Source organism: Streptopelia decaocto, assembly GCF_964273445.1.
Source record: "Streptopelia decaocto genome assembly, chromosome: 4".
Classification (NCBI taxonomy): Eukaryota; Metazoa; Chordata; class Aves; order Columbiformes; family Columbidae; genus Streptopelia; species Streptopelia decaocto.
In genome coordinates, this window is record NC_138658.1 from 69,106,431 (window position 1) to 69,133,507 (window position 27,077).

General features: G+C 38.0%; 2 protein-coding genes across 3 annotated transcripts in view; both read left to right on the forward strand.

The window, feature by feature from the left end:
- Window positions 1-1,929: 1,929 nt before the first annotated feature.
- HAUS3 (HAUS augmin like complex subunit 3) lies at window positions 1,930-10,951 on the forward strand. Of its 2 annotated transcripts, none has more exons than XM_082051783.1 (5): window positions 1,930-2,103; window positions 3,855-4,897; window positions 5,998-6,434; window positions 7,956-8,184; window positions 9,616-10,951. In XM_082051783.1, the coding sequence occupies exons 2-5, from the start codon at window positions 3,974-3,976 to the stop codon at window positions 9,880-9,882; spliced, it is 1,857 nt and encodes a 618-aa protein (XP_081907909.1). In that variant the 5' UTR covers window positions 1,930-2,103; window positions 3,855-3,973; the 3' UTR covers window positions 9,883-10,951. The 2 variants fall into 2 exon arrangements, with proteins under 2 accessions (XP_081907909.1, XP_081907910.1); XM_082051784.1 differs by lacking the exon at window positions 1,930-2,103 and adding an exon at window positions 2,730-2,904.
- Window positions 10,952-11,091: 140 nt separating this feature from the next.
- Window positions 11,092-27,077, forward strand: part of POLN (DNA polymerase nu) — a 104,946-nt gene continuing 88,960 nt past the window's right edge. Inside the window, exons 1-6 of the mRNA XM_082052182.1 lie at window positions 11,092-12,598; window positions 16,744-16,763; window positions 20,988-21,476; window positions 21,951-22,141; window positions 23,971-24,083; window positions 25,866-26,023. Of these exons, the coding sequence (XP_081908308.1) occupies window positions 12,469-12,598; window positions 16,744-16,763; window positions 20,988-21,476; window positions 21,951-22,141; window positions 23,971-24,083; window positions 25,866-26,023 (1,101 nt within the window). The 5' untranslated portion in view covers window positions 11,092-12,468. The remainder of the gene's footprint in view (window positions 12,599-16,743; window positions 16,764-20,987; window positions 21,477-21,950; window positions 22,142-23,970; window positions 24,084-25,865; window positions 26,024-27,077) is intronic.

Genomic DNA, 27,077 nt, shown 5'->3' on the forward strand with positions numbered 1-27,077 from the left:
TTTCTTTCTAGAATAACTGGCCTTAGAAACTACTACAAAAAAAACCCCAGCAAACAACAAACCCACCATTCTGTATTTAGCGGTGCGGAAGATCTAATTCAAGAACTATTAGTGGGTGAGCTGCTCCATAGTAGCAACCACATTATAATTAAGCTTAACACTGTAAGAAGAGAGCAAGACAAATAAAGCAGACAGATACTCAATTTTAAGAAAACTACGTATGTGAAAATGGGAGGCAATGCCAGAAAACCCTAAATGAGTTCAAAAGCAAGAAGCATACAAACACCCAGAAGGCTTAAAACCCACTGTACTAGAAGCCCAGGTAAAATGTTTGACACAAACATAAACCTGTGGCCCAAACCTCCCTCCTACGTGTCTCAGTGAGAGCATCAAGGAGGCTATTGCAAGGTGAGCTGGGGAGCCCAGAAATTGTGGCACATGAAACATAAGCAGGAGACGGATAAAGGCGAGGAGTGGCTGACAAAGGATGATGCTCAGATTGCTAGTGAATTTTACATAATGCTCAGAACCAGCCCTCGCAACGCAGAATACATCCCGTGATCATTGCCCAGAGCTTTCTGGGGGCTCCGTGGGCAGCAGCAACCAAACAGCCAAGAAAATGGAGCATCGTTGGAGAGAAGGATGTTGTAGAAAACCTCGGTGCAGCCACACCTCAAGGAATGGGCGCAGCCTCATCTCTGCACCTGGAGTGAGGTGCAGTGATGTTGTAGAATGTGCAGAAGACAACTGAGATCATCAGGGAACGGAGCACTCGCTTTGCCCAGAGAAAATCATGGAACCCTCCAAGTCGGAGAGAAGAGCTGAAGGGAAATTTACCGGTGTTTTCTAAATAGCTCTGGAGGCCACAGGTAAAGTAAATACAGCAGGGCCATTCACCAACCCTGCAGTGCTACAGCCGAGGGTCATTGGATGAGATGATGAGGGGTCTGGAGCATCTTTCTTGTGAGGAAAGACTGAGAGAGCTGGGTCTGTTCAGCCTGGGGAAGAGAAGCTGAGAGGGGATCTCATCAATGTTCATAAATATCTCAAGGGTGAGTATCAAGAGGATGGACCAGACTCCTTTCAGTGGTGCCCAACAGTAGGACGGGGGGCAATGGGCACAGACTGAAGCACAGGAGGTTCCATCTGAATATGAGGAGAAACTTCTTGACTGTGAGGTGCCAGAGCCCTGGAACAGGCTGTCCAGAGAGGCTGTGGAGTCTCCTTCTCTGGAGACATTCAAACCCGTCTGGACACCTTCCTGTGTGATCTGCTCTGGTCAACCTGCTTCAGCAGGGGGGTTGGACTGGATGATCTCCAGAGGACCCTTCCAACCCCAGCCAGCCTGGGATTCTGTGGGAGGGTAGGAAAGTGCTTGTTTAAGCAGCAGGTAGTGATGTTCAGGAATTTGTTGCCTTTTGAGGTGTATCAGCAGGTTCAAAAAGAGGTAAATTCATGGACCTCAAGTCCGTGGAAACTATACTAAAAGGACTGGGCAGGGATGAATCGCTGTTACAGCCACCGTGGGCAGAGGGGGGTGGCCACCGTCAGCCATGTCGCTCCGCTCTGGGGAGGCTGGTGGCCACACAGGCCTGTGGCACCGCTTGGACCAAAGCTGAGCGACGCCGAACCGCAGCCAGGCCGCCCTCAGCCCCTTCCTCCCACACGCGGCCCCAGCACGACCCCGGCGGAGCGGGTCGGGGCAGCGGGACGGGCTGGACACCCTGAGGGGAGAAACCGCCGCCCACAAGCGCCGCCCCGCGGCTGTGGAGAGCTCCGCCCCATCGCCCGCCTACGTGACGTCACCGGCGAGCAGGCCGGCCCCGCCCAATCCCCCCGCAGGATCCCGTCCCCCACTGGCGGGCGGCGCGGAAGGACGGCGGGGAGGAAGAGGCGCTTTCGCGCAGGCGCAGTCGGCGGCGGGGCGGTGGCACGCGGGCCCTCGCGGCGGGGAGGCCGCGCGAGACTTAGCGCGTGGCGGGCGTTTCGAGCTGTTGGCGCCGCCGGCGTCCCCGCCCCTCCTCGCGCGGGCGCCTCCTCAGCCTTCCCGCCATTTTCTGCGTCTCTTCTCCCCTCAGCGCTCCGCCGGGACACAGCACTGTGGTGAGTACCGAGGGTGCGGGGCCGGGAACCGCTCGTACCGGGGTCGGGCAGCCGGCGCAGCGTGCCCTCTCCCCTCCACCTCCTCGTCCTGCCCTGCCCGGGATCGGCTCTTGGCCGGGAACGCAGCTGCCCCAGAGTTGGGATGTGGCCGGCGGTGTTCGGACGCGTTGGCGCTGAGAGAGAGCCCGTGAGGGGCCCACTCGTGTGGGCGGAGCTGGCTGTGACCATGGGGCTTCCCCTTGGTGGGGATCGTGGGTGGCTTCCTCAAGGGTCCCAAGATGCTGTGTTTGGCTGGGAGGGCGACGAAGCTGGTGAGCAGCCTGGAGCGCAAGTCTGATGAGAAGCGGCTGAGGGAACTGGGGCTGTTTACCCTGGGGAACAGGAGGCTGAGGGGAGACCTGATCACTGTCTACAGCTACCTGAAAGGAGGTTGTAGCATGGAGGGTGTTGGTCTCTTCTCCCAAGTAGCAAGTGCTAGGACAAGAGGAAATGGCCTCAAGTTGCAACAGGGGAGGTTTAGATTGGATATTAGGAAAAAAATCTTCACAGGAAGGGTTGTCAGGCACTGGAACAGGCTGCTCAGGGCAGTGGTGCAGTCACCATCCCTGGGGGGGTCTAAAAGGTGTTTAGACGTGGTTCTTAGGGACATGGTTTAGTGCTAGAGTTAGGTTAGGTAATGCTTGGACTCGATGATCCTGAGGGTCTCTTCCAACCAAAATGATTCTATGGTGTTTGATGGCGGCTCAGGCAGCAGTGTCAGCGTCCCTCAGTGATCCACATACAGAAAGCGGTGTGCACTCTGTAAGTCTGTTTCTTACATAATCTGTAACTCTAAGATAACTAAATACACAGAATTTCAGAAGGATGCATTTACTCCTTTAGCACTCATGCCCTCCAGGCCATCTGGCAAAGTAGGGTTTTCTGGTGGAATGTATGTTCTAGAAACAAAAGTATTAAGTAATACCAAACTAAAAAAAAAAACATGGATGTTACCAATGTATTGCAGACAATGCCTAACTTTCTTGATAATTTCTCCTATTCTTAGCTATCTGTTGTGCTCACTTTAGGATCCGAAAGCTGATGATTTATATGCTAGGAAACAGCAAAACAGCAAACTCTTTTATCTTATAACTTTTAAGTTGTGACTATTACACTGGAATCCTTACACCGATCTTAGTTTTATATTTTATACTTGATAAATAAAGTGCAGTATTATGTTGAGAGTTTTTTATGGTAAAGGATTTCTTGCTCCATTTTCAGAGGAAACTTTAGAATGGAGGTTTGGAAGACAAGATTCTGCTTGCTGCTGAAGTAAAAAAAATGGCTATAAGCAGTATCTCGAAGCCTAGTGTAATGTCACTGTAGTTTTGTTTTTAGAACAAACTGAAAGTTCCTCTCATTTTGGAAGAAATAAAATGATTGTGGGTGGGGGTTTTTTATTTAATGTGAGGAAACTATATAAGTAAATCACTTTTGCAGGCTAGTGAATTACTCAATATTTACACCTGTTGCTTTTAAATTCATGGTAGTATTCTGTTTTAATAGTAAATTTATATGAATTAAGGAAAAACATTAGTGTTTGCAAAGATCAGGGCTTTAATCAATGTAAAAATATGTCCCCTGATTTGATAAACAAATTCTATTAAGACATCTCTGAAATAAAAATTTGTTTCTAGTTTTCCAATAGCAACTCTAAAGCAGAATAGCATTCAGTTTTTTGTGTGATCTGACGCTTCCTTTTTCCTGTGCAGACTCTTTTTACTAAAATACTGAATATTCATTTAAAACAACAAAAAAATTACAACTGGAATAATATCCCAGATTTTTTTCATGTATTTGGATCTTTTCTGCTTACAAAAATATTTTAATCATGAGCTGTGGGAATGATTTTGTGGAAACTCTTAAGAAAATTGGATATCCCAAGGCTGATGAGCTTAATGGAGAAGATTTTGATTGGCTGTTTGAGTCTTCGGAAGAGAAATCATTTATGGAGTGGTTTTGTGGAAATGTAAATGAGCAGTGTGTGGTATCTGAAAAAGAACTGCAAGAGTTTGATAGTCTTCTTGAGTCTGGTAAGCCCATTTTGGAAGGAAATGCATTGGATGAAGTCCTTAAAACCTTGAAGCCCGTGGCTTCAAAGAACAGTAGCCAAGAGGAGGAGGATGAAGAGGAGGAACGGAAGAAATTAGAGGATGAGCTTCAAACTCTTCAGAAGTTAAAAAAGCTACAAATTCATCGGCATAATAAGCTTCAAATAATGATTTCTGAAAACAGCCATGTACTACAAACGTTAAAAAACGAAGAGGAAGAAGCACATAAAGATTTGAGAGAAGGACTGGCAGTGTTTACTGCAGCATATAATAAGCTCAGTAATGAACTGCAGTCTCTTATAGATGCAGCTAAGAAACTGGCCTGTTTCTTCACTGCTTCAGATTCAGAAGAAGGGTCAGCTTCACAACCAGTGTTTTTTTCCCAACTTTCTTTGGACAAATATTTGTCTCAGGAAGAACAAAGCACTGCAGCACTTACTTCATACTTAAAAACCCGCTCTTGTCAAGGTATGTCTGAATGGGTTGAAAATTCACATGAAGACAGCTTTCTACTTGCAGATATAAGCAAAGAAGTCACTTCTGATGAGTCTCATGAAATTTGTGAAGAAAGTCTAGAGATGACCAGGCTTCAGACAGCGTATATTTGTGCTCAGCATCAGCTAATTCAGATGCAGGCTAAAGAGGAGAGCATGAATTCAGCTATAAAGTGTGTGGAGAGCATGCTGCAGTCCTTAAATGACAAGGTAAGCTGCAGAAGGTGAGTTTTAAACAGGCAGGCATGTTCTCTGGATCTAGTAAGAGGAATTGCTGAATTATTGTGATTTCAAATATTTTTACATAGTAAAATTGCACTTCTATAAAGTTTTAGTCTTGGCCACAATATTTCTCATGTGAAATAGCTCCGGTTTCTATAGTCAGAAATTCTTTGGTATGGCAGAGTACCTTTAAGTCTGCTTTCCAGAATTACTACCTTAAAAACCCCAGAATTTAGTAGTACCTTTCCAGTTTAGTTCAAGTTTGAAATTTCAAATTCTAACCGGCTCTCAGTTTTTTGTACAACAAACAAAAGCTTAACTTTGGTTGAAATTTTGTGATATTGAGGAGTTAATATGAGAAGTGTATTCCTATCTGTATTCCATAGCATGAACTTGAAATGTTTTAGTTCACCTACTCTTTTGAAACTCGAGTATGTGTAATATGGCGATGTGTTTTAAATACCAAATAAATGAATCGGATAGTTGAAGCCTCAGAAATCTCTGAACAAGTGAGTGATGGGCAGATATGACTACTGGAATTTAAGTATGTGGAGAAATTGTAACAGAAGGCAAAATATTAACTCACGCCAGTCACGGACTAACTTGAGGCATCATGTCAGTTTGTATATTTTCATTTATGGATGACTAGCATATAGGGCTTGATTGATTAGGGTAATTTGAAAAAGATTGATTCTGATAGCAGTGTTGATAGTCATCTGACTAAATATATAAAAAAATATGTTTGCATGTGAGATTTCAGTTAGATGAGCTGTAATTTCACTTAGAACCCAGATTTCAAACATGTCTGTTTTTTTCACAATAAACTATTTCCTGGTGCTGCAATGAAATGAAATCACCATTTATTTAAATACATTTAGTTATATGTACTTTTAAAGTCTGTATTTGCCTTATGTTTTTAAGTTCTGTAAAACGGCTTGTGGCAGTTTTATTTAACTTCACAGATACAAAAGACGCAGTGATTGCAATGTGACTGAACTACATGAATCTGGTGTGAACTGAAGAAATGCATTAGGGAAGTGGCCTGGAGGGAACCAGGAAGAAATTAACAAATATTTTACTTTTTGCAGGATACTGGAAAACAAGAGAACCTTGATGCCAAAATATCTAGTTTAAATGATGAAATTTCAACAATTAAACAAGATATAACTCGGATAAACAATGAAGAGCTGCTTCCCCTTCTGAAAGAGAATGCACGACTGTTCACTGCTCCGGTGGTGAAAAGCTACTTGGATCGTCAGATTGCTCAGCAAGATTATTATGCTTCAAAACAAGATGAAATATGCAGGCATTTGGTAAGACAGAAAGCATCATTTGAACTTATCGAGCTAGCCTGTGAAATGGAGTTGAAGAAACATAAGGAGATCTACTGTCACCTTGAGAATCTGGTAGAACCGCTGAAACAGAGCATTAATGAGTTACAACAGAGACTACAGGTGATAGCTGAGCAAACTCAGCGTGCAAAACCGAGAAAAACTATTAGTTCAAATGATGGTTTCTCTTGCAGGTAAGCATTAGAGTCACTATTGAACTTTGACTTACTTTGAAATAATATTGTGGAGATAAAGCCTTAGGCAATCTAGGCCCTTTCTATTGCTGAGTTCTTAATTACTTGCTATAGCCAATTAGTATTTTGAATTCTCCAGAATTGAAGCCTTCAAGATATGAGACTTGCCTCTTGATTATCCTTTGAAATTCTTTTGAGGTTTGCCCAAGGAAAAAAATCTTCAGTTATCAGTCTTTAATATTGCTGAAGCATTCCCAAGCAATATTCAGAATATAATGAATATTCAAATTAAACCCCGTCTTATGTGGTGTCCTGATATAGGACCTCTTGAAGGTTATTCTAGAGGTATAGATATAGGGAGCTGTTAATAACAATGATTTCCCAGATCATGTGCATGGCCTCTGCAGCTTAGCCTACCAAAACCCCCATGTGGTAGGGGAGAGGAATGACTCCTTCAATATATGAAATGTGTTTAGCTCATTCTTACTGCTTGATTTGCCATCTGGCTTCAGTGTCCTGTCACCCACGTAGAAGTCTAGTTTTTCACCGTCTAAGTAATTAAGTCTTAATAATTGTTAAGTGATAGTTGAGTATGGTCTTGCACAGTGAATAACTGCATTAATCTCGCTCCCATTGTGTGTTTGCATTGGCAGCTTGTAACGTTTTTGTTCAGGTTTATCATTACAAGTCTGAATCACTAAATCAGAACACTGTCTGGCTACTTTTTCACTTTTTTTAAAAAGGCATGTGTTAGTATTCATCATTCTGAAGGGAAGTTGAAAAAGTGATAAACCCCTAAAGGGTTTGCAAGCAGAAGACACGTGAAAGAAACTCAATTACTTTTGAAACATAGCTCCTGCTCTTAGTAAAGGCAGTCGGATTCTGTATTGAGGCTCCAGCTTCCGAAGATTTTAATATGCTGAGGTGGTGGTAGCAAGTGAGCAAAAAGATCTAATCGTATCTAATCTTCTTGATGCAGGGTAAAGGTACAGTTTAGTACAGCAAATATTGCTGTCGTTTGCATGACTCATAACTAATTGGAGAATTTCTTAGCAGTCTCTTCATAGACACAAAATGGGAAATAGTCCAGGAAGCTTGAAAATGTCATAAAGATTTATCTTCTTTCTCATTGGCCATTGAAGTCTGCTGTTTTTTAGCCCTTAAAAAAGTGGGGTCTTAACTTTGTTGTATTTGCAGTGGTGGGAAATAGTTGGTAAAAGCACATTGACAATTTCTATTTGCATTCTTTGTGTACTAATTAATGGTTACTTTGGTATTTCATTGCTGTTAATTTAATATTTTAATATTTTGGAGTCCTATTGATCACATACTAGCTATATATAGATAGAATCATTCAATTAGTGGGAGATACTGCAGAGTTGTAAGAGTACCTTGAGCAGTACTGTCCTTTACTAGTCCTCCTTTACTAGACTTCTCAACATGAACATCTTATCTTGACTAATAATGACAGGAGTGCTTAGGAAACTTAAAAATGCTTGTGTCTAATTTCATTTGTTACAGGCTATATCAGCTTCTGGAAGGAGAAAATAAAAACCAACAGTTGTTTAAAACATACGAAAGCCTGGTACAGATGGCTCAGAAGTTAAAGCAGGACTGTGTTACAGCACAAGATCAGCTAGAAGCATCTTCTCAAGAACAGTCTCTCCTTTTGTCCAAGCTAGAAAGCGATATAGATACCCTTTATGATGCTCTGTATCATGGAGGAAATCAGATACAATTCCGTAGTCAGGTAAGCCATTATCTAGTTATTAAAATTATGACATTAATGTGTGCCTTATCCTTTTCATGAGAAAGATGTGGTGTGAAGGCTGTAGACACACACAGGCACCCACATATCAGCAACAAATTTAATAGCGTAATGATGATGGGCCCAGTATTTGTGTTGTTCTTAGCAAATGTTAGAATTTTGTAAATCTTGTCAGGTAATAATTTTTTTGTTTCTAAGCAAATAATTGCATTTAACTTTTAATGCCTTTCAAAGGTGTGTACAGTCCTGTATGAGTAGTAAGTTCATAGTGTGGCAAATATGTTGTCTGGAAATGGTGTCACTGGAAAATTAGTTTAAATTTCTCCTGATTGAGACAGGTTTTTTTTACCTGTTGTCTGTAACACCTGAATAGTAGAGTTTGGCCCCTTAAAAAGTCTGGTTATAGGTGGCTCATTTGGACAAAATAAGAATATCAGAATTTTGAAGGACAGTTTTAGCAGGACAGTCCTGCTGCAGAGCTCCCAAGTGTTTGGTTTAGAGCCTCTTTTAAATGGCAATAGGGTTGTCAAATGCAACCTGTTTTTTTCTTTAAGTAATTGTAGATATCTAAGAAATGAATTGAAGGAAGTCTTCTGGTACATAATACTCTACTTGGTTAAGTACAAGAAAATATATTTAACACTTCCATCTGTCAAGGGAATTTGCAACATATACAACAGTTTTTGTTTAATAATGAAACTTTGTAACTGGAACAGTACGCCTCTAGGGATAACATTATTATATCTATCAAATACCGTTATTGATCCAAGTTACTTCTTAAAACATAGTGACATCTCTTTCTATTGCTACTGTTTTTCAAGAAAAGTAGTTCCTTTAATTAGGAAATAATGTGCAAATAGATGACTAGCCTACTTACACTGAACTATCATAAGGATGACTTTTGGGAAAATTGTAGCTGGTAATTAATGATTTAATTAAAAAATTTAATTAGCTTTTTAATTAGCTTTTTTCCTGTGTGGTGTGTGGTGTTTCGTTTTTTGGTGTGGTTTTTGTGTGTGTGTGTGTGGTTTTGTTTTCTTTGGTTTTTTTGGGGTTTTTTAAAGATTTGACTAGCTACAAAGACTTGTATCGATTGAAAATCTTATTCAACCATCTGTCTAATTGAGGGGCAGATTCTTATGGTGTTAACTGGTTTAGTAAACAAGTAAATGAAATTACATTTTCATAACTTGATGTGAATACTGTTACATGGAGCTCTAAAGTTACATAAATTGAATGGAATCCTTCATCACCTGTGTTTTGATTTTTTTTTTTTTTTTTTTTTTTTTTTTTTTTTGTAATGACTTTTCTCTTACAAACAGAAGTGGCTACCAGAAGCAAAGAACTTTATTTCTAATTCAGCTAGTGTATTAACAATATAAAAGTAATGATTTTTTTGTCTTTTTTTGTTAGGAACTTACTGAGCAGTTTCACCAACTGGAGGCTGATTTAAAGAAACTGAATCAACTCCTTATGGATCTGCTTGCTGATGTGAAGTCAAAGAGAAACTTTTTAGAGTCCAATAAACTGCATCAGATGGAAAGGAACTTGTATGTGTATTTTTTCAGAGACCAAGACCACTTGAAAGAGATGGTGGAGAAGCTTGAACAGCAGGCTGAGGCTAAAGCCAGTGGTCTGGAAGATGAGAATTTTATCACCAGTGAAGTACTTAATGTTTAAACTTCAATGTACTCTTAAAAAGGAAAACATCTTCATGTAAACTGTCTATAAGTTTATGGAATGATAAGTATTAGCTTATCAAGGCTAACATTTACCTATCATTGCAATGCATGTTTAACTGCGACAGTTACCAAGTTTGGATTGTATGCTGATTTTGGCACCCACCCACCATGCTCAAATCTCAGTTTTGTCAGAATTCTGTGATATGAGGTAATACATTAGTTATTTGAATGAATTACATTCAGACTGCTCTTCTGCTAGCCTATATCTTGATTTCCACTGCACACAGCATAGCAGAAAAAGGAACATTTCATACCCTTGAGATCAGTTTTCTTCAATGCTAAGAACGTCTGATATGTGAACTGAAACATAAAGGCGGAGAAGGCATTCCAGATTTTGGAACATGGATGTAATCTGCTCCTGAACAGGAGAGTTCTGCAAGGCAGACATTCCGTAATTGTTTCTCTTACAATTCTCCTAAGAAGATTTGGTTTTGTTAAAAATGTATTGGAATATGTACCAGAATCTGTTTCAAGTACCAAGACCATCTGTTTTAAGACCATTCCCTTATCTCATAATTTAACTTATGGCCTACCTTCTCCATTTAAACCAGTATTTATTCATACTGGGCTCTTCAAAGAAAAATAAGTTTAAATTTATCTTTTGAACTTTGAGTTTGCTGTATAATTTATAGTGATAGGCATTTCAATTCAGTCCTAATGCTTTCATACTTTATGTTCATGTGCATTGTTAGACTGTTTATCAAATTTTCATATAGCTCCCCAGTGTACCAATGGAACTAAATAGGCTTTTACAGTATGATAACTTCCAGTGTTTAATACTTTGATGGAATCAGCTGTGCTTGCTTTCAAGTGGTGTACATATTGATGAGGGTTAATAAATCAGCTTTAACTTCAGTAGTCTTAAAACTTTTGATGACAGACTTAACTTATGTAAGTATAACTTATTTTTAACTGATTGGTTGGATGTCTTTTATATCTGGATTTCATGCTGCTTAACTCTCTCTATACATTGTGTTTATTATTAAATGCCAAATACTATAAATTCAGTTTGGTGTTGTCAATATTTATGGTAAATCAGTGTGTTGGTTTTAGGTGTGTTCTCATGCATTGTGTCTTGTTTGTGTTTAATCTGCTAGGTTCTCATTTTGATATGCCCCTGAAGCTTTAGGACTGCCACTTCCAACCCTGAGAAGTCAGGGAATGTTTTTACCCTGTGCGAGAAAGAAGCGTTGCTTGCTCTTACAAAAGTCAGGAATAGTTGTGTGTAGGGAAAGATTCTGACTCCTGGAGTGTGATGTGAAAGAACACCATTCTGTCTCTCTTTTGCATGCTTACTGTAAATCTAGAGCTAGAAAGATATAGCCAATGTTAATGCAGCCTGATGGATACACATGTTTGTACTTGTAAGTATTCAAACTTGCAATCTGCTTGTGGTCTTGAGCTAAGAAAAAATTTTCCCATGTAAGCAGAGGAAATATTGTTTACTTGATGGTTAAATGACTTGAAAGTCTACTCATGTACTGCATTTGGGGGTTGAAAACCAGAGTACCAGGACTGCAGTTATTAACTTGTATAAAAATAATGTACTTAACAGCAGTTTTTGGTAGAGCAGTTGACTTGTACAGCTTGAATCCTTCAACTGTTTTGAAAATCTGGGATATTTATCTTGTGTTGGTGGTAAGTTTTATGCATTGTGCTGCTCTAACTATATTATGTCAACAAGGTCATCAGTGTGGACACCGTTGTTTCTAATTCTCCTGTATGTGTTACATTTAGGGGCTAAGTATTTTGTATGTATTTTAGAATATGGCTACAGGTCAATTGGAAAAGCAACTGCTTTTCAAAAAAGGATAAAATTTAGAACAGCAATAGCTGCTGTTTAAGTTTGTAGAGACTTCAGATATTGCTGACCTGTTTCTTAATTTGACAAATAACATTAAAATAGTTACAGTTTATTAATATTTAATAGTACATGAGTACATCAATTATACCCAATTTAAGGAATATAAGTCTTTTATGATAAGTATTTTCTGAAATAACACATCACTGATGTTTGTATATTATGATAATAATTCTTGTTTCTTGCATCTTGTGTTGGCTCTATTTTGGCAGCTACTTGAAAGGTTTTTTCCTTTATAAAATCTTAGTACCAATAACATTAAATTTATGTATGCACTAGATATAGACTAGTTTAAAGATGTTTAGGAAAGGGGAAGTATTTCAGACATAAATTATAATTCTTGGTTTATTTGTCAGATTTTTTTTTTATTAGAAGTTAGTTTTACTTAACAGGACTGCTTAATTTTTGTTGGTGTATTACAACACTATTTCAAAGAAGTTTCATGTAGTTTTCATGCATTATTACAAATTGCTGATTTTTATTTACAATACTTAAAAACTGATACGCATGGCAGGGAGGAAATGTCATGTGCTGTCAGAGAATGAATGACTGAACATGTTCGCTGTATTTTGTCTTCAGTTTCAACAGAATGTGAATGCAGATTGGTGGCCCTGATATCATGCATAATATGTGTGTGTTCTTTGTTTAGGTTTTATCTTAAAAATGGAACAGTACACATCTTACATAGGATGTGAGGCTTCTCAAGTGCCTTTATCTGATATTGCTCAAAGGATTATGACAGCTTTGCAGTCTGTTCCTGTAGGAGTTCAGACTAACAGAAAAAATAACCAGAGTGAGTAAATCTTAGACTGCTTAAGTGTCTCCATTTTCAGTTGAAAAACTGAAACCAAAACAATATCAGATCTCTAGTCCCTATTTTTAAAAAGAAAAAACCTGAGACTTTATGTTTCCAGGTTTACAAGTGAAATGAGGCTGTAACTGATATCGGCTGGGACTTTTCTGATTAAGTAATGCAATATGAGGTCAAGGAACTAAGATATTACCAGTGCTCTCAATTACATTATTTTTTTATTTTTTTCTGTTCTTGCTATGTGGTATAGAAGTAAATGAGGATTTCAAACTGTTCATTAACTAATACTGTAAATTAAATGTATTTGTTAACTTTAGATACTCTAGATACTTAAAAATGACTAGAGGTAATGGGAACCTGCCAGAACTGTGAACTCTCCAGACTCATGTCTATCCTTTAAACACATGTTCATTAGCAACTCACTCCTTGTCAAATTCTAGGGAGATGAGCGAACAGAAGTCCCAGTGGTAGACCACATTAGGTAATATTAAAAGTGCTTCAGCAGGTCTTTGTTGACCCAATCTGGCTCAGAACGTTGTGGATACTAGGGAGGTTTTGTAAGATGGGATTTTTATTCTCAATTCTTTGGATTTCGTAGTTTGACAGCTTTGTAGCTCTGGAAAGAAGTAGATAAAATTTAAGAGTTTTGCTAAATTTCAGTTGTGTGTTTTTTCCTGAGAACTAGATCCTGGAATATCATCTGGTGGATGGGATTAAAATCTAGCATTTGTTCTTGTTTGCAGCCTCAGTGTTATGTAAATAACAGTTCAGGTTCTTTTTTTGGTAGTGAAGTATTGGATCAGTGGAGCCTGATGGTGTAGCAGTGAAAAGGGTGATAGTTCATTGCTGTGTAAATCACTGATACACATTTTAAGAAATGTGGGGTGGGTTCATTTTAAAATGGGACGATATTGTAAGGAAACTCAGATCTCTTTTCAAACTCAGTTTAATTGCCATTCCATTTCTGTCTTAGGCTTGGGAACTGTGTACTGTGCAATATCTATGTCGTTATGTTGTCTGCTCTTGACCCATTCACTCTATATCAAGCTGTAAAATTACAGATTCTCGTTTTTTTTAGAAAACACCATGAAGGTGCCTGGTATCTTTAGCCAAATGAGCTTGCTGTCTTTGTAGTGCTGCTAAATCTTTATTCACTGGAGAGTGAAAGAACAGTATCAGTATTTAGTGGTGGCAGGACACATGACTAGCTTTCCTTGTGCTTGTTTTCCATGTAGTAGTTACAATTGTTTCTAGTGTACAGGCTTAAGAACAAAATTATTTTAATTGCTTTTAGGAAATTGCCTGTGTATATAGATTTAGCTGCTCAGCGTGGATCTGTAGAGAAGAAAAAGTGCCTCCTTTAAAAAAAAACAAAACAACCCCATACCTGTCATGTTAGTTGATCTGTTTCAAACTGTATTGAACTATATTTTGAGAAATCTTTAAAGATTAAATTCTATTTACTGGAAAAACTGTTTGTCTTTAGAAGGTGAATAATAGTTTCAAATAGGACAAATATCTGTGAAGTTCAACTGGCAGATGAAACTCTGTGGTTATCTTGGCAGCAAAGCTTGTAATGGTTCCATCTAGCCTTAAGAAGGAGTTTGAAGGCAAAGATGGGTTTCTGCTGCCATCTGGTGAAACTTTTTTGTAAACCAGAAATTCAGGGTTGCATAGATCTTTAGGTAGCTGTCATACTGAAGGAAAGAAATGTAATTCTCCTCTCGAGGGTGAATTTGTCAAGAAATATTTAGCTGTGAAACAATTAAAAGCACCAAATGTAAACTCAGTTACTATCATTATGAAGTTATAATTTTATTGTTGTAGGAAGTCTCAAGAAAACCAAATCTAAAACGTTTGAAGCTACGAATACAGTTATGCCAGATTAATTGTTTTAACAGCTCAGGTTAGTACTCTGAGCTGGAGATAACTGATTTTACATATACACCAACATGAACCTGCATGTGATACTGTAAAGTAATAAGCTTAGTTTCTTCTGGAGACTAGGCTAGTTAGTCTTTGAAAATGTGGTGGGTGTTTTTGTGTGGTTTGGTTTTGTTTTTTAGTATCAATATTTTAAGTACAGGATCCTGGTTTGCCTAGACAAATTTTTTTTTAAAACAGTTCCAGTAAACAGAAATAGATCCCCTTATGCTTTGTTTGTTATTGGTCATCAGCACATTAGATTCAGAAGGTGTCTTGCTGCTGGTAATGCAGATTTCATAGCTGAAAATGGCAGTGGAGTGTTGTACTCAGTGTGGACTAGGAGTTAGAAGGGGACAAAATATGTATTTTACCCATGAGGTGTCTTTTGGCTGAGTAGTAGAAGAATTGAACAGTCGGACCTGATGATCTTAAAGGTTTTTTCCAACCTAAATGATTCTGTGGTTCTAATCTAGAGACAAAGGAGTCCAACTAATTGCAAACTCTGGAGACACATGTACTTCAGCAGAGTTCTGTTTTTCACTGTTCCCCTTCCTGTGCCTACCAAGTTTGTAATTACTGCTGTCCTGTTGCCCCTTGTACTTTTATCACTTCCTTCTCCTTTTCTTGGGGCTACTGCACAGCGTTGCAGGCATGTCCTAACTGTTTCATTTAGCATGGTGCGGAGTCCTGAAGTGCATTTACTAAGCCTTCCTTAAACTGCAGCATCTTTCTGCTTTCAAAGCTGTAGGGTAAATGTCAGCGGTGGTTCAGCGCTGGGCCCAGGCTGACAGCCGTGCTGCGGCACAGGGCTCAGTCTGAGACCCAGCACTGACAGCTCTCTGGCTTCTTGTAGTGTTAGTCACTACCTGACTTTTCTTTCAGTTGGATCGGTCTGAATTCTCCTTGCTCTCTGCTCTTGTCTGGTCTTACAATAGCTGTTCTACTGCGAGGATGAACGATGTAGAAAAACATATCTTTTGCAGTGAAGCATGGTCAGTTCTCTGTAGGGCATGATATCACAGAATCACAGAATCACAGAATCGACTGGGTTGGAAAAGACCTCAGAGATCATCGAGTCCAACCCTTGGTCCAGCTCTAGTCCGTTTATTAGATCATGGCACTAAGTGCCATGTCCAATCTCAGTTTAAAAACCTCCAGGGACGGCGAGTCCACCACCTTCCTGGGCAGGCCATTCCAATGCCTGACCACTCTCTCTGTAAAGAATTTCTTTCTAATATCCAGCCTAAATTTCCCCTGGCAGAGTTTAAGCCCATGCCCCCTTGTCCTATTGCTGACTGCCTGGGAGAAGAGACCAATCCCCACCTGGCTATAACTTCCCTTCAGGTAGTTATAGAGAGTGATGAGGTCACCTCTAAGCCTCCTCTTCTCTAGACTAAACAAGCCCAGCTCCCTCAGCCTCTCCCCATAGGTCTTATGCTCAAGTCCCTTCACCAGTCTTGTTGCTCTTCTCTGGACTCGCTCCAGCACTTCAATGTCTTTCCTGAACTGAGGGGCCCAGAACTGAACACAATACTCCAGGTGTGGCCTCACCAATGCAGAGTACAGGGGAAGGATCACTTCCCTTGTCCTGCTGACCACGCTATTTTTGATACAGGACAGGATACCATTGGCCTTCTTGGCCACCTGGGCACACTGATGGCTCATGTTGAGCTTCCTGTCAATTAGTACCCCCAGGTCCCTTTCTGTCTGACTGCTCTCCAGCCACTCTGCGCCATATGCTAAAATGTATATGCAAACAGGGTTTTACTGAAGAAAATTGTGGAATAATACTGCCTAAGAAAACAGTTGAGCTGTGTGAAGTGTGTAGAGTTTTTGTTGTTATTTATTTCTTGCCCATTCCCCCAGCTTTACCTCAACCAAGATGCAACGTATTTGCTTTAAAGAAAGAAATATGCATATTTACAGTATGACAGTAATGCCTTTTCTGAAAACTGTTGAAAGTGCTTGTCTGCTTTGTAGCAAATTTGAATTCATTTTTTTCTTAATGGGGACAGATCACGCTTTTGCATATGCATATGTAGGAACCCGCAGGGCCTTTTTAAGCATGCATAATATTAATTTGAGGAAAATAGTTGCCTTGGTAAATGTGTCAGTAATGGAACACTGTATGTAACCCAAGTTATATGCACTGCTTTCAGATTAATTGGAATTGTAAAATGTTTCCCATTCTTTTTTTAAAGGTACAGAGAAGACAAAGGAAAATAAACGTCTGAAAAATGAAAAGGCAAGCACACTTTAAGACTAGAGACCACTAAAAGCAGTGTTTTTGTAGAAGGTTTGAAGTTGTTATAGCCTGGGTCTTTCATAATAAGTTTTATCACAATACAGTGCATACACTCATAGTTAACTTTCCTCTGTCTTATTTTGCACTTGTCATCTACTTACCTATGAGAGTCTTGGCCCTACTTCTGCTTTTCTTGTTACAGGAAGTTAGTCTTTTGTGACAGATTGATCAGAAAAAAATGGGGTTGCCACATTTAGGTATCTAAACCAGGGTTTAAAAAGGTTCTCAGACCTCTGTCACTGAAAAAGTGCTAGCACCTCCAAAAGTCCCTCAAAATGCAGCAAGCTTCTTTTCACAGTAATAGTGAAGTGGCTTATGTTTTGTGAATTGTCATCATCCGTAATTGGCAAGGCCCATATGATGCTCATGTGCTCTACAGAAGAGCCAATAGATAATGTGGCCTTTACATAACCTGTTTGGAGTTAACACATCATTCTGTGTACTAAATGTCCTTATAACAACTGTGTGGATGAAACTTAACATGCTATTTTGTTACCTGGATATATTCCTACAGAAGACCACTCTGCCTTTTCCAGAGTTGCTATTGGCACTTCATTTTTTTTTTTTCTGCTCTGTAGGTGTTGCTTGTATGATTTGTTGTGGTTTAGCCCAGCAGGCAGCTGAACACCATGCAGCCATTCACTCACTTCCTCACACCCAGTGGGATGGTGGTGGGGGGGAAGTAAAATTTGTGGGTTGAGATAAAGACAGTTTAATAGGACAGAAAATGGAGGGAAAATAATAAAATAATATTGAGAACAAGTGATGCACAGTGCAATTGCTCATCTCCCGCTGACCGATGCCCAGCCAGTTCCTGAGCAGCTGCCCCGCAGCTAACTTTCCCCCTAGTTTTATATTCAGCATGCCATTTTATGGCCATTTTATGGCCAGTTGGGGTCAGCTGCCCTGGCTGTGTCCCCTCCCACCTTCTTGTGGTCCATCAGCCTCCTCACTGGCAGGGCAGTATGAGAAGCTGAAAATTCCTTGACTTGGTGTAAACACTGCTTAGCAACAACTAAAACATCAGTGTGTTATTAACATTATCCTCATCCTAAATCCAAAACTTAGCACTATACCAGTTAATAAGAAGAAAATTAACTATCTCAGCTGAAAACGGGACAGATTAATCTCCTTAATTGTGGGTTTGCAGCACTGTAAGCCAGTCTGTCTCGCCACCTATTCCTTCTTTTCTGCTTTTCCTTGTTTTACATTTTTGGTCCTTCCATAGGCTGGTACTTGTCATTACATAAAGTGAGGTGATTGATATGAAAAATTACTTTGTATTAGGAAATTAAATTTTTGGTTTAATCATCTTTCTGAATTTGGTTTTGGTACACACAAGTGAGTGCCAGTACAAGAATGAGACTGGATAACTGGGGTGGCCCCAGCTCAGGCTGTGATTGTAAGATCCATTGAGTTAACTGATGAGTTCTAAGTACTGCAAGTGTACTCCTGTCCCAGCTGCAAATTTCACAGCCTTCCTTAATCTGACTCTGGTGCATGTTGCACACTTCAGCAAGTCAATTCAGTTTGGTCAAGATGTAAAAAAAGTTTTCTTTTTTTGTGGGTGGCATAGTTTCCTACAAATTAAATTGGCTCACAGATTGACATGCAGCTGTGGGTACACATAGATAGTAGTGGAACCTCTTTTTGTGATGATGAGGTGCTAATTCTGACTTGCTGCATCTAGTGAAATTTTCCTACATGCACATAAATTATGAAACTATATCCTGTGAGTTGTTTTCTCTACTTCCAGCCATGTCTTTATTTCTAGTAGAAGATCAGTTTTTCCTGGAAGATGCTGCTTCTCTCTGTGGTTAATTGTAGTTCCAGCTGTATTATTCTGACTTGATAATTAAATTGCTTTGTTCTTATTTTTGAACTTTTAAAAGAGAATTGCTTGTTCCTGACTCTATAATTACTTGAGTGTCCTAATTCAAATTCTACTTTGTTAAACAGTGAAACTATTTCCAGTTTGACTGGAGAATACACTTGAGTGGATTAATTGCCCTTCTACAGCTCTTAAGCATTTGGTCCTTCTGTGCTATTATTTTTCCACTTATGGTAACTTTTTATAATGTCAACTTTTTGATTAGCATTGCCTAAGTCCAATTTATTTGTCTTCTTTCAGAACAACCACTATTCATTTTGATAGCAGCAAAAGCTTATTAGCTCCCTTTTTCTATTTACTTAGAACCTGTTATTTGTATTTTAGCTGTAGAGCTGATCCTGTGAAGTATGATCTCAAGCAGTCTAAACCTTTTTCATAGTTCTGAGGTTTGGGAATATGGGAACTGGGTTCAGGAATATTGCAACACAAGAAAAAAAAAATGGGCTTTGTCATCCTGGATTACTCAGTCAATACTGATTGAATAGAGATGGACGATATTTTTAGTCAGCGAAAATTGTCAACTTGGGGAACGGATGGGAGCCCTGCAGAGCAGTAACTTGTGGTTCTTTTGAAGTGAGAAGGCCTTAGTTTTTGGAATGGTAATGACAGCAGAGGTACCAAAGGAGACTGGCTGTGCTACAGGAGCAGAAAATACAGTAATTATGAGAGACTTCAGTTACTTTTCAGTTGAGTGAATGTTACGCTTATGTATGATGCTGAGATTTAAAATTAGGAGACAACTACTTTGTTCAACTGTTAGACAACTTAAAAGATAAATTGGTTTTTATTTGATTCTGTATGAGATCATATTCAAAATCTTCCTGCTGAAAGATGCTTTGACAGGGACTATAATCTTTCTGAGGCATGAAAAGATAGATAAGTCACCACGTCAATGCTTCATTTCAGAAAAGGAAATTACATAAAAATGAAGGAACTTTTAAAAGAAAATATATGGAGTATCCCCTCTGCAAACTGAATGTTTGTAGGTAGCATAGAGGTTTATTAAAACGAATACTGGATATTTAAAATTAATACTAAAATCTGTCTGGAAAGAAAAAAAAGTATGGCTAAGCACCATTATGAAGCAGACTGCTAAAAACACCATCATGCAAAAGGCTGAACTTACAAGACCTTGTATTCTTTTATAGTTGCCTCATTTGAGTAAGTTGAGTGTAAATATACAATAGTATAGTCTAAATAAACCCTGAGAAACAGCTTGCAAATGCATCATTAGCAATACATCATTTTTTTCAAATGCCTCAGGAGTCAAAAACTTGCCAGTTCCTATAGGGCTTGATGATGATCAAGGCATAAGAGGAGTATTGATGGAAGATACAACTCTCTACATCTGTAAATAGTTAAATACACATTTACCTTGGGGAATCTTGGACCAGTTGCTAGTCCAGAGTCACTATTTATGAAATCAAGGCAGAGACTCTATCTCAGCTCAAGAGGCTGTAGAAGAAACTAGCAAAATAAACGGCAATAAAATACTGGGGCCAGTGGCATATCAAGGAAATTTGTGAAGGAAATCAAGGATGAAAGAGTTGAATTGTAAAATTACCATGCATCTTCTTGCTTAATACTATTTAATAGCATGCTGCCATAAAGGGATCCAGGGACTATCTGGAGTAGGAAAGCTGTTCTGGGCATAGTGGGTTAAGCAGAATAGAATACTTATTCACATACCTCATAACTTCTTCATTTCATCTTTCATGTATATTTTTACGTCTTATAAGTTGTTTGAAGAAATTGGTGGAAATCCAGTTGGCTCAGTGTGCTTGAATTTCCAAAGCAGTCATTATGGTGCCCTTCAAAAAGTTCTTTAGTAAACGAAGCTGTCGTGAAAAAAGCTCTGAATATTGAAGCTGAAGATAGGAAATGGTCTATTCTCTCTTCAGGCGAAGGTCACTAATAACCAAGTCACTATAGAAGACAGGCTACTGGACTAGATGCATCTTAGAGTTGTTAATTCACCATTTTTAGTGTTGGACTAAAATTAGATTTTAAAAAATGGTGGGTTTTGATGTAAACAATATAAATCAACAAAATAATCTTTACTGATAAATAATTGAATTTTGATTTATGTAATGTGGTTCTTCTAAACTGACTTTTAGTTAGTATCAATATTTTTTTTAGTAAAATACCACTTCCTGAAAAGCATATCTAAATTAGCTTGTGTACATTTATTTGTATTTCTCCTAGTAAGCTGAATAATTTGTTCACTAAAATATTTCCAATTTTTCCAGGAGCTTCATGATTCCACAATTGGCTTATTAAAAACATCTGCTAGCCCTGAAAAAAGTACTGCTGGTCAGATAGCCAGGACAGTACATACCAATGAAATGCATGGCTGTCAAGATACCAAAACAGTGAGCTGTTTCCAGGATTTAGACTTGCCAACATGGGGATATAGAAAAAGAAATCTTTCAGTAGAAGCAAAAAACCCAAAGGATGGTGAAAAGAACATAGCTGCTCCTCTTAAAAGAAAGCAAGATGTGCCGATATGTTGTTCAGAGAAAACAAGAAGACTGCCTGTAAAGATCTACACTTCTTCACAGGCAAGAAGATACGACTGTACTTCCGGGCAAACAGAGCCTTCTGAAAATTATCCTTGTGATATCAGGAGTTTGGGATGTGAAGAAAAAAGAAAATTGCTTGAAACTATAGAAAAGGCAGTGGCTTTTGTAACTACTATGGTATTTCAAGATGGTTCTTCACAGCTCAACTCGGAGCAGGTTAGTGGATGATGTGTTTTGTTTAGTCAGTTTTTTAGAACCATTTGGACGGTGCGTGTGACTGACAAATGCAAACCCATGTTCATCGGAAGCCTAGAACCTTGATCACTTCAGTGTATTATTGCTTACCAAAATATAAATGTAAACCAAGATAAACCTTAATATTTCTGACTACATTTTATTTTTAGTTACTATGTAAAACTTGAAAAAAGAAACCGCTTGGCCTAAATGGGTATTTGTATACTTCAAGTGAGGCTGTTTAATTCAAGTGTTTTTTCCTGCTTTTTACCATGTCTATGTCTGGATTTGTGTTTCAAGGCTGAAACACTTGCATGTTCCTGTACTGTGTCAGTGATGTATGTAATAACTCCAGTGTGCATAATAGATTTCATATTGTAAAATATTTGGGAAATTTTTTTTATAAGACTGCATGAAATCTGTCAGAAGAAACACTATTGCAATTATACTTAACAGGTCTTAACCTCATTGGTAAAAGGAGTTGTTGTCTTAGTGAAGAATCAGACTGATCATTGTTGCCCTCCCAGTTACTCTTCAACTGACTGTACTTGGAATGCTGCTAATGAAGACGATAAATTAATTTATTTAAAAACTGAATGGTCATCTCTTTGGGAACAAGAACAACAGGCTCACAAGAAATTTTCTTGGTGAGAGTATGTAGGAAAAAATACTATTTTGCTTTACATATGCTTTTAGCAACAGTGGTGTTGATTACATGGCACAGACTTTAATCTCCTTATACGTCAGGCTCATTGAATTTCATATTAACTGTTTTAGTTCTGTGTCAAGCCTGGGCTAATATAAACCAAATAAGAATAGACTGTTCCGTTGGGTCAGCATATCACTAACTGCAGCCCTGCAGAACTAGATTGGGATTCTGGTAGGAGCTGCTTACATTCACCTAGAAATCCTTTATCAACAGCTTACAGCTATATGGCACCAAAAAATATTGTTTTTCCAGGTTGATCTTTCTTGTGTCTTCCCTTTCCTGAACTGCACTTCTCATCTAGTATGTTTTTGGTGCACATTATTATAGTAAACATCCTTTTGAGCTAATATTTTGTTGGGTTTTTTTGAGCACAACAGTTGTTTTTTTTTTTTTTAATGGCCTTTGAGATCCTGAATGAAGGTTCCTAGTACTGAGTAATAATGTTACAAATTGAATTTTTAAAGTAAATGAATTATGTATCTGTTTAGTAGTTGGACTAAATTTAAAAAGTTAGATTGTGTTTTAAACTTCCAGTTAGTATGAACAAAATCCATTTTTATTCCGTACTATTAACTTTGAAATAGTATCCCATAAAGGGAGAAATGAGAACTGAAACTGAGTCTTAGATATCATAGCTGCATGTTAAAACTTCATTAGAATATTTTATGGCTTTCAGTAATAACTGCTTTATTGTAAACTGCTGAATTGGATTATTAAGTTCCAAAGCATTCACTTTCAAGATGTTACACTTGGTTTTTAGTTGCATCTCTGCCACTGCTCCACTGTGACTTGAAACAAATCACTTCACTTACCTGCACTTACCCAGCTCTAATATTGGAGTTATATGGCAACTCATTTAATAACATATTGTTAGTTTGAATATAGATTGTTTTGAATTGAGAATAAAATATGAATAAAGCATGCATATATGAACAGTATAAATTCGATAATAAACAAGTTGAGTAAGTGTATTAGCATTTAGATAAAACCTATAGGTAATTATTTATTGTAAGAATAGTGCAGTTGTTTAATAGTGGATCTATACTGTATACATTAATACCTTATGGTCTACACCATTTCTAATATGTCCAAAAAACTTAAAACTTGGTACTATGGTTGCATACCATCCAAGATAAATAGACTTGAAAGCTCTATAATAATTGTTTTTCTATATTACCCAAAATAGAGCTTATAAAGCATGACACAAATAATTAGTAAAATCTATATACTAATTTATATAAAATTGGTAAAATCTATTTAAAATAGCATCAATTGGGAATTATAGACACTTTCAAGAGGAATGGAAAAATGTGACAAAGATGAAGCATACTAGATTTAAATAGCAGCATAACAATATGCAATTAAGGAAATTTAGATTGCCTAGTAACTTTGAAATCATTATTTTACAATACTACATTAATTCAGAAGCCTCTGTGATCCTATTTCAGTATATTAAAGCATTATGGGGATACCAGTTGCTGTTTCAGATAAAGATTGCATTTAATTTTGAGTGTCAAGTAAGGATTTGTTTTCTTTATGGATGTGTGATTAGGCCTATCTGCTACAATGTTTAATTTATTATAGAATGAGGCTTCAGGTATTATTGAGCTGAGAATTTAATATTCAAATACAGTATTCTGGTCTTACAGGAATAAAGAAATGTCTTGTGTTAACTGTAGTATTAGGTGCTAATTAAATGTATAAAGTAAATAGATTCACTAAATCTAGTAGCAGTATAGTGTGTGTTAATGAACTACTTCTGTGCAGGCGAGTGTTGTCTCAAATGCTACATTGCAAAGTTCCGATTATTTGCTTCAATGCAAAAGATTTCCTGAGGACTCTACTTCAAGTTTATGGTAATGAAATTAGCTGGAAACAAGGTAACTATCTAATCTAATGTATGATTTAATCCTAAAATCTCTATGCTTTTGATGTTTCTGTTAAAATCACTAGATGTACAAGTAACTAGATTGGTGGTTAAATAATATATTGGAAAACAGAGTTTTAGTACCATGGAAAAGAACACCTTTCTTGGGGAAGGTTGTGACCAGAGGCTTGGCATGCCAAGATGATGTATTTCTTCTGAGAGTAGGAATCAAATAATTGAATAATTTAAGGATAGCATCCAGTGGAAACAAAAGCTCTCAGCACAGTCCTGGCTATAGCTGAAAAGGTCAAACCGCTTCATATTTCATGTTCCCTAGAAAAACTTTCTCCACTCAGGGAAAAGGTTAAAATAAATTCCAGAGGTGCTCATTGTTGTCAGAATTAGGAATCGCTTGAATAAATGGGTCCTTGTTTTTTTGATGCGAACAAATAAGACTCTTTTGTATGGATTTAAAAGCAACTACAAACAGAAAATTTAAGATGTAAATATATTTTTTCCTTGGTTCTATGTATTGGTTTACTGCTGAGTGAATTACAAAAATGTGTGACCTTTCAGGAAGGACTTCCTATACGGAGAGTCTTCAGCTTGTGTTCAGCATCTGAAAAGTTTCATCAGTAAAATCACAGTAAACTAATGATGATTTAGAATGTGGTGTGAAGATCTACACAGACACTTAGCCCTGGGAGTGCAAAGTGCAGGAAAAAACGTTGTGATACTGGCCCTAGTGACAGTTTTGTAACCCGTACATACAGTAAATACTAGATCTAGATTATATCTTGTCTGATGAGTAGGATTTGCATCTGAAGTTTCTAGTATCCAAAAGAATTCTTATCTTTTTTTAAACTTTGGAAGTTGATGCTTCTTCATCTATTATTTGTGCTATGGTAAAAAACCAACCAACCAAACAAAAACACCAAAAAACCCCAACAAAAATAAACCACCAACAACAAAACACAAACTCCCTGCCTTGAAGGTAAAAAGTTCCATCAATTGTAAATCCAGCAAACACTGAAATTTGTGTCTACGTCATTTACTCCAATCACTTGAATGATTTATCTCATTCTCAAACTAGTATCTTAACTGGTGGAATACATACAGGTACCAGTAAAATATGGCATGCTTTGCCATTGGGATTCACTAATGTTTCAGAGTAGAGGGTCAGGACTTGAGAATTAACTCTCAATCTTGAGGAAAGCATGCTTTTATCAGCAGACTCTTCCGTTCACTTCATCCCAGCTTGAGCTGGTTTACTTCACTCCTTCCAGCTTTGTTCTGTCTCAGTTCCATGTGTCCCTCCTCATCTTGAAGGTGTCACAAGAAAAACTGCAGTTTGAAATTTTTCAGTGCTAAGAGAGAGAGGCTTTTACAGTTAATCTTAGGAACGAAAGGTTTACTTATATTTTAATACTTGTAAAAACAAAACCATGCAAAATCCCCCAAAAACCCCAAACAACCAAAACCACACAAACCCCCACAAAACCCAAAGAAAACCAAAATAATAATAAAAAATAAAATAAAAACAAAACGAAAACCACTCCAGAAGCCCCCACAAAAGATGCTCTTCAAAAATACTCAATATTGAACTTAATGCTATACAGTTATGATATTGACAGTTTGTTCCAGCTGTGAATTCAATGTTTAGCATTTTCATAATGTAAATGCTTGTCTATTTATGATGTGTGTCTGCAGGAAAGATGGGCAAAACTTACAAGGGATTTCTCAGTATGGGAGCTAATTTAAATATTCTGACTGTCAGAAATAACTTTTTTTGTAGTTGCTGATAGTGTCGTGTTAGATCCCAGGATTGCAGCGTGGCTGATAAACCCGAGTGACACAGTTCCCTCTTTTGAATGCTTAATACAGAAATATTTTGGAAAGCCTTTTTCTATGGAAACAGTAAATACAGATACAGCACCTTTGAGAAACACATCAGTAAGTAGTTTGGTTGAAATTGTGGTTGGGTTAAAAGGGGAAGGAAATGATGAAATAATTGTTTTTGCTTACGAAATATTGCAAAAAAATTACAGATAATGCTTTTCTGATGGAAGAAAATGATTATATAAATGCTACTTGTTGGAGATCTAATTTGAAAGAAAGGGGAGAAGGGAAGGGTTCACTGCATTCTACCAAGATGAGATCATGTTCTCCAGGAACAGCTGTGAAACTCTACTTCAAAACCATGAAGTTCAGTAACAATTGATATATAAACCGATCTTTTTTCTTTCCACCTTGCTGCAAACTGATTTCCAGCTTTCCTTTGCAAAGCTGACAATGCCTTGTTCTCTAATTCCTGTGAACTTCTAGCCTATACTTAGTTAATTGTAATTAATAATTTTGCTGAATTTCACATCTGATAAAGATGTAGGCTGAGGAACAGTAGGGCGTCAAATGTGAACCTTCAAGCATGTATATGAAAAATGTGTGAATTTTTGTTCTCAATAAGAGAGAATGCTTAATGATTTTTTGAGAAGTTATTCCTGCCACTATAGAAATGTCTTAATGTCTGTTCAAACTTGTATACTGTTATAAAATGTTGGTATTTGTATTTTGGGCGATGGTGATCTACTCTCTCTGCATTAGCCTTCGGAGGTCATTTGAATGATAAAAATCGATGTGCAGCTACCTGACTGGTGTTTTTTCTAAAACCTTTCACTTTTCAGAGGCCTTGGCTGTTCAGACACAAGTATTGTAATATGATGATAGGGCTTCTAGGATACAAATCCACTGATGTCCAGTGAGCTTTGAGCGTGGGCAGAGGTCAGTTGTATCAGCACATATACACATTTCTGAGAAAAAACAGCCTATTTACTGTAAAACACCAGATGTAAACTGCAGTTGTTCATGAATTAAGCTATTGGTGTAGGGAACAGACAGGCAAACAGGCAGGAACTATAAACTTGCTGTATGTGATATCCCCTCCTGTGAGTCAGCATCCTTAATCTTGTCTCTTCCCTTAACTTGACTTTAGTCTTTTGTTCTTCATATA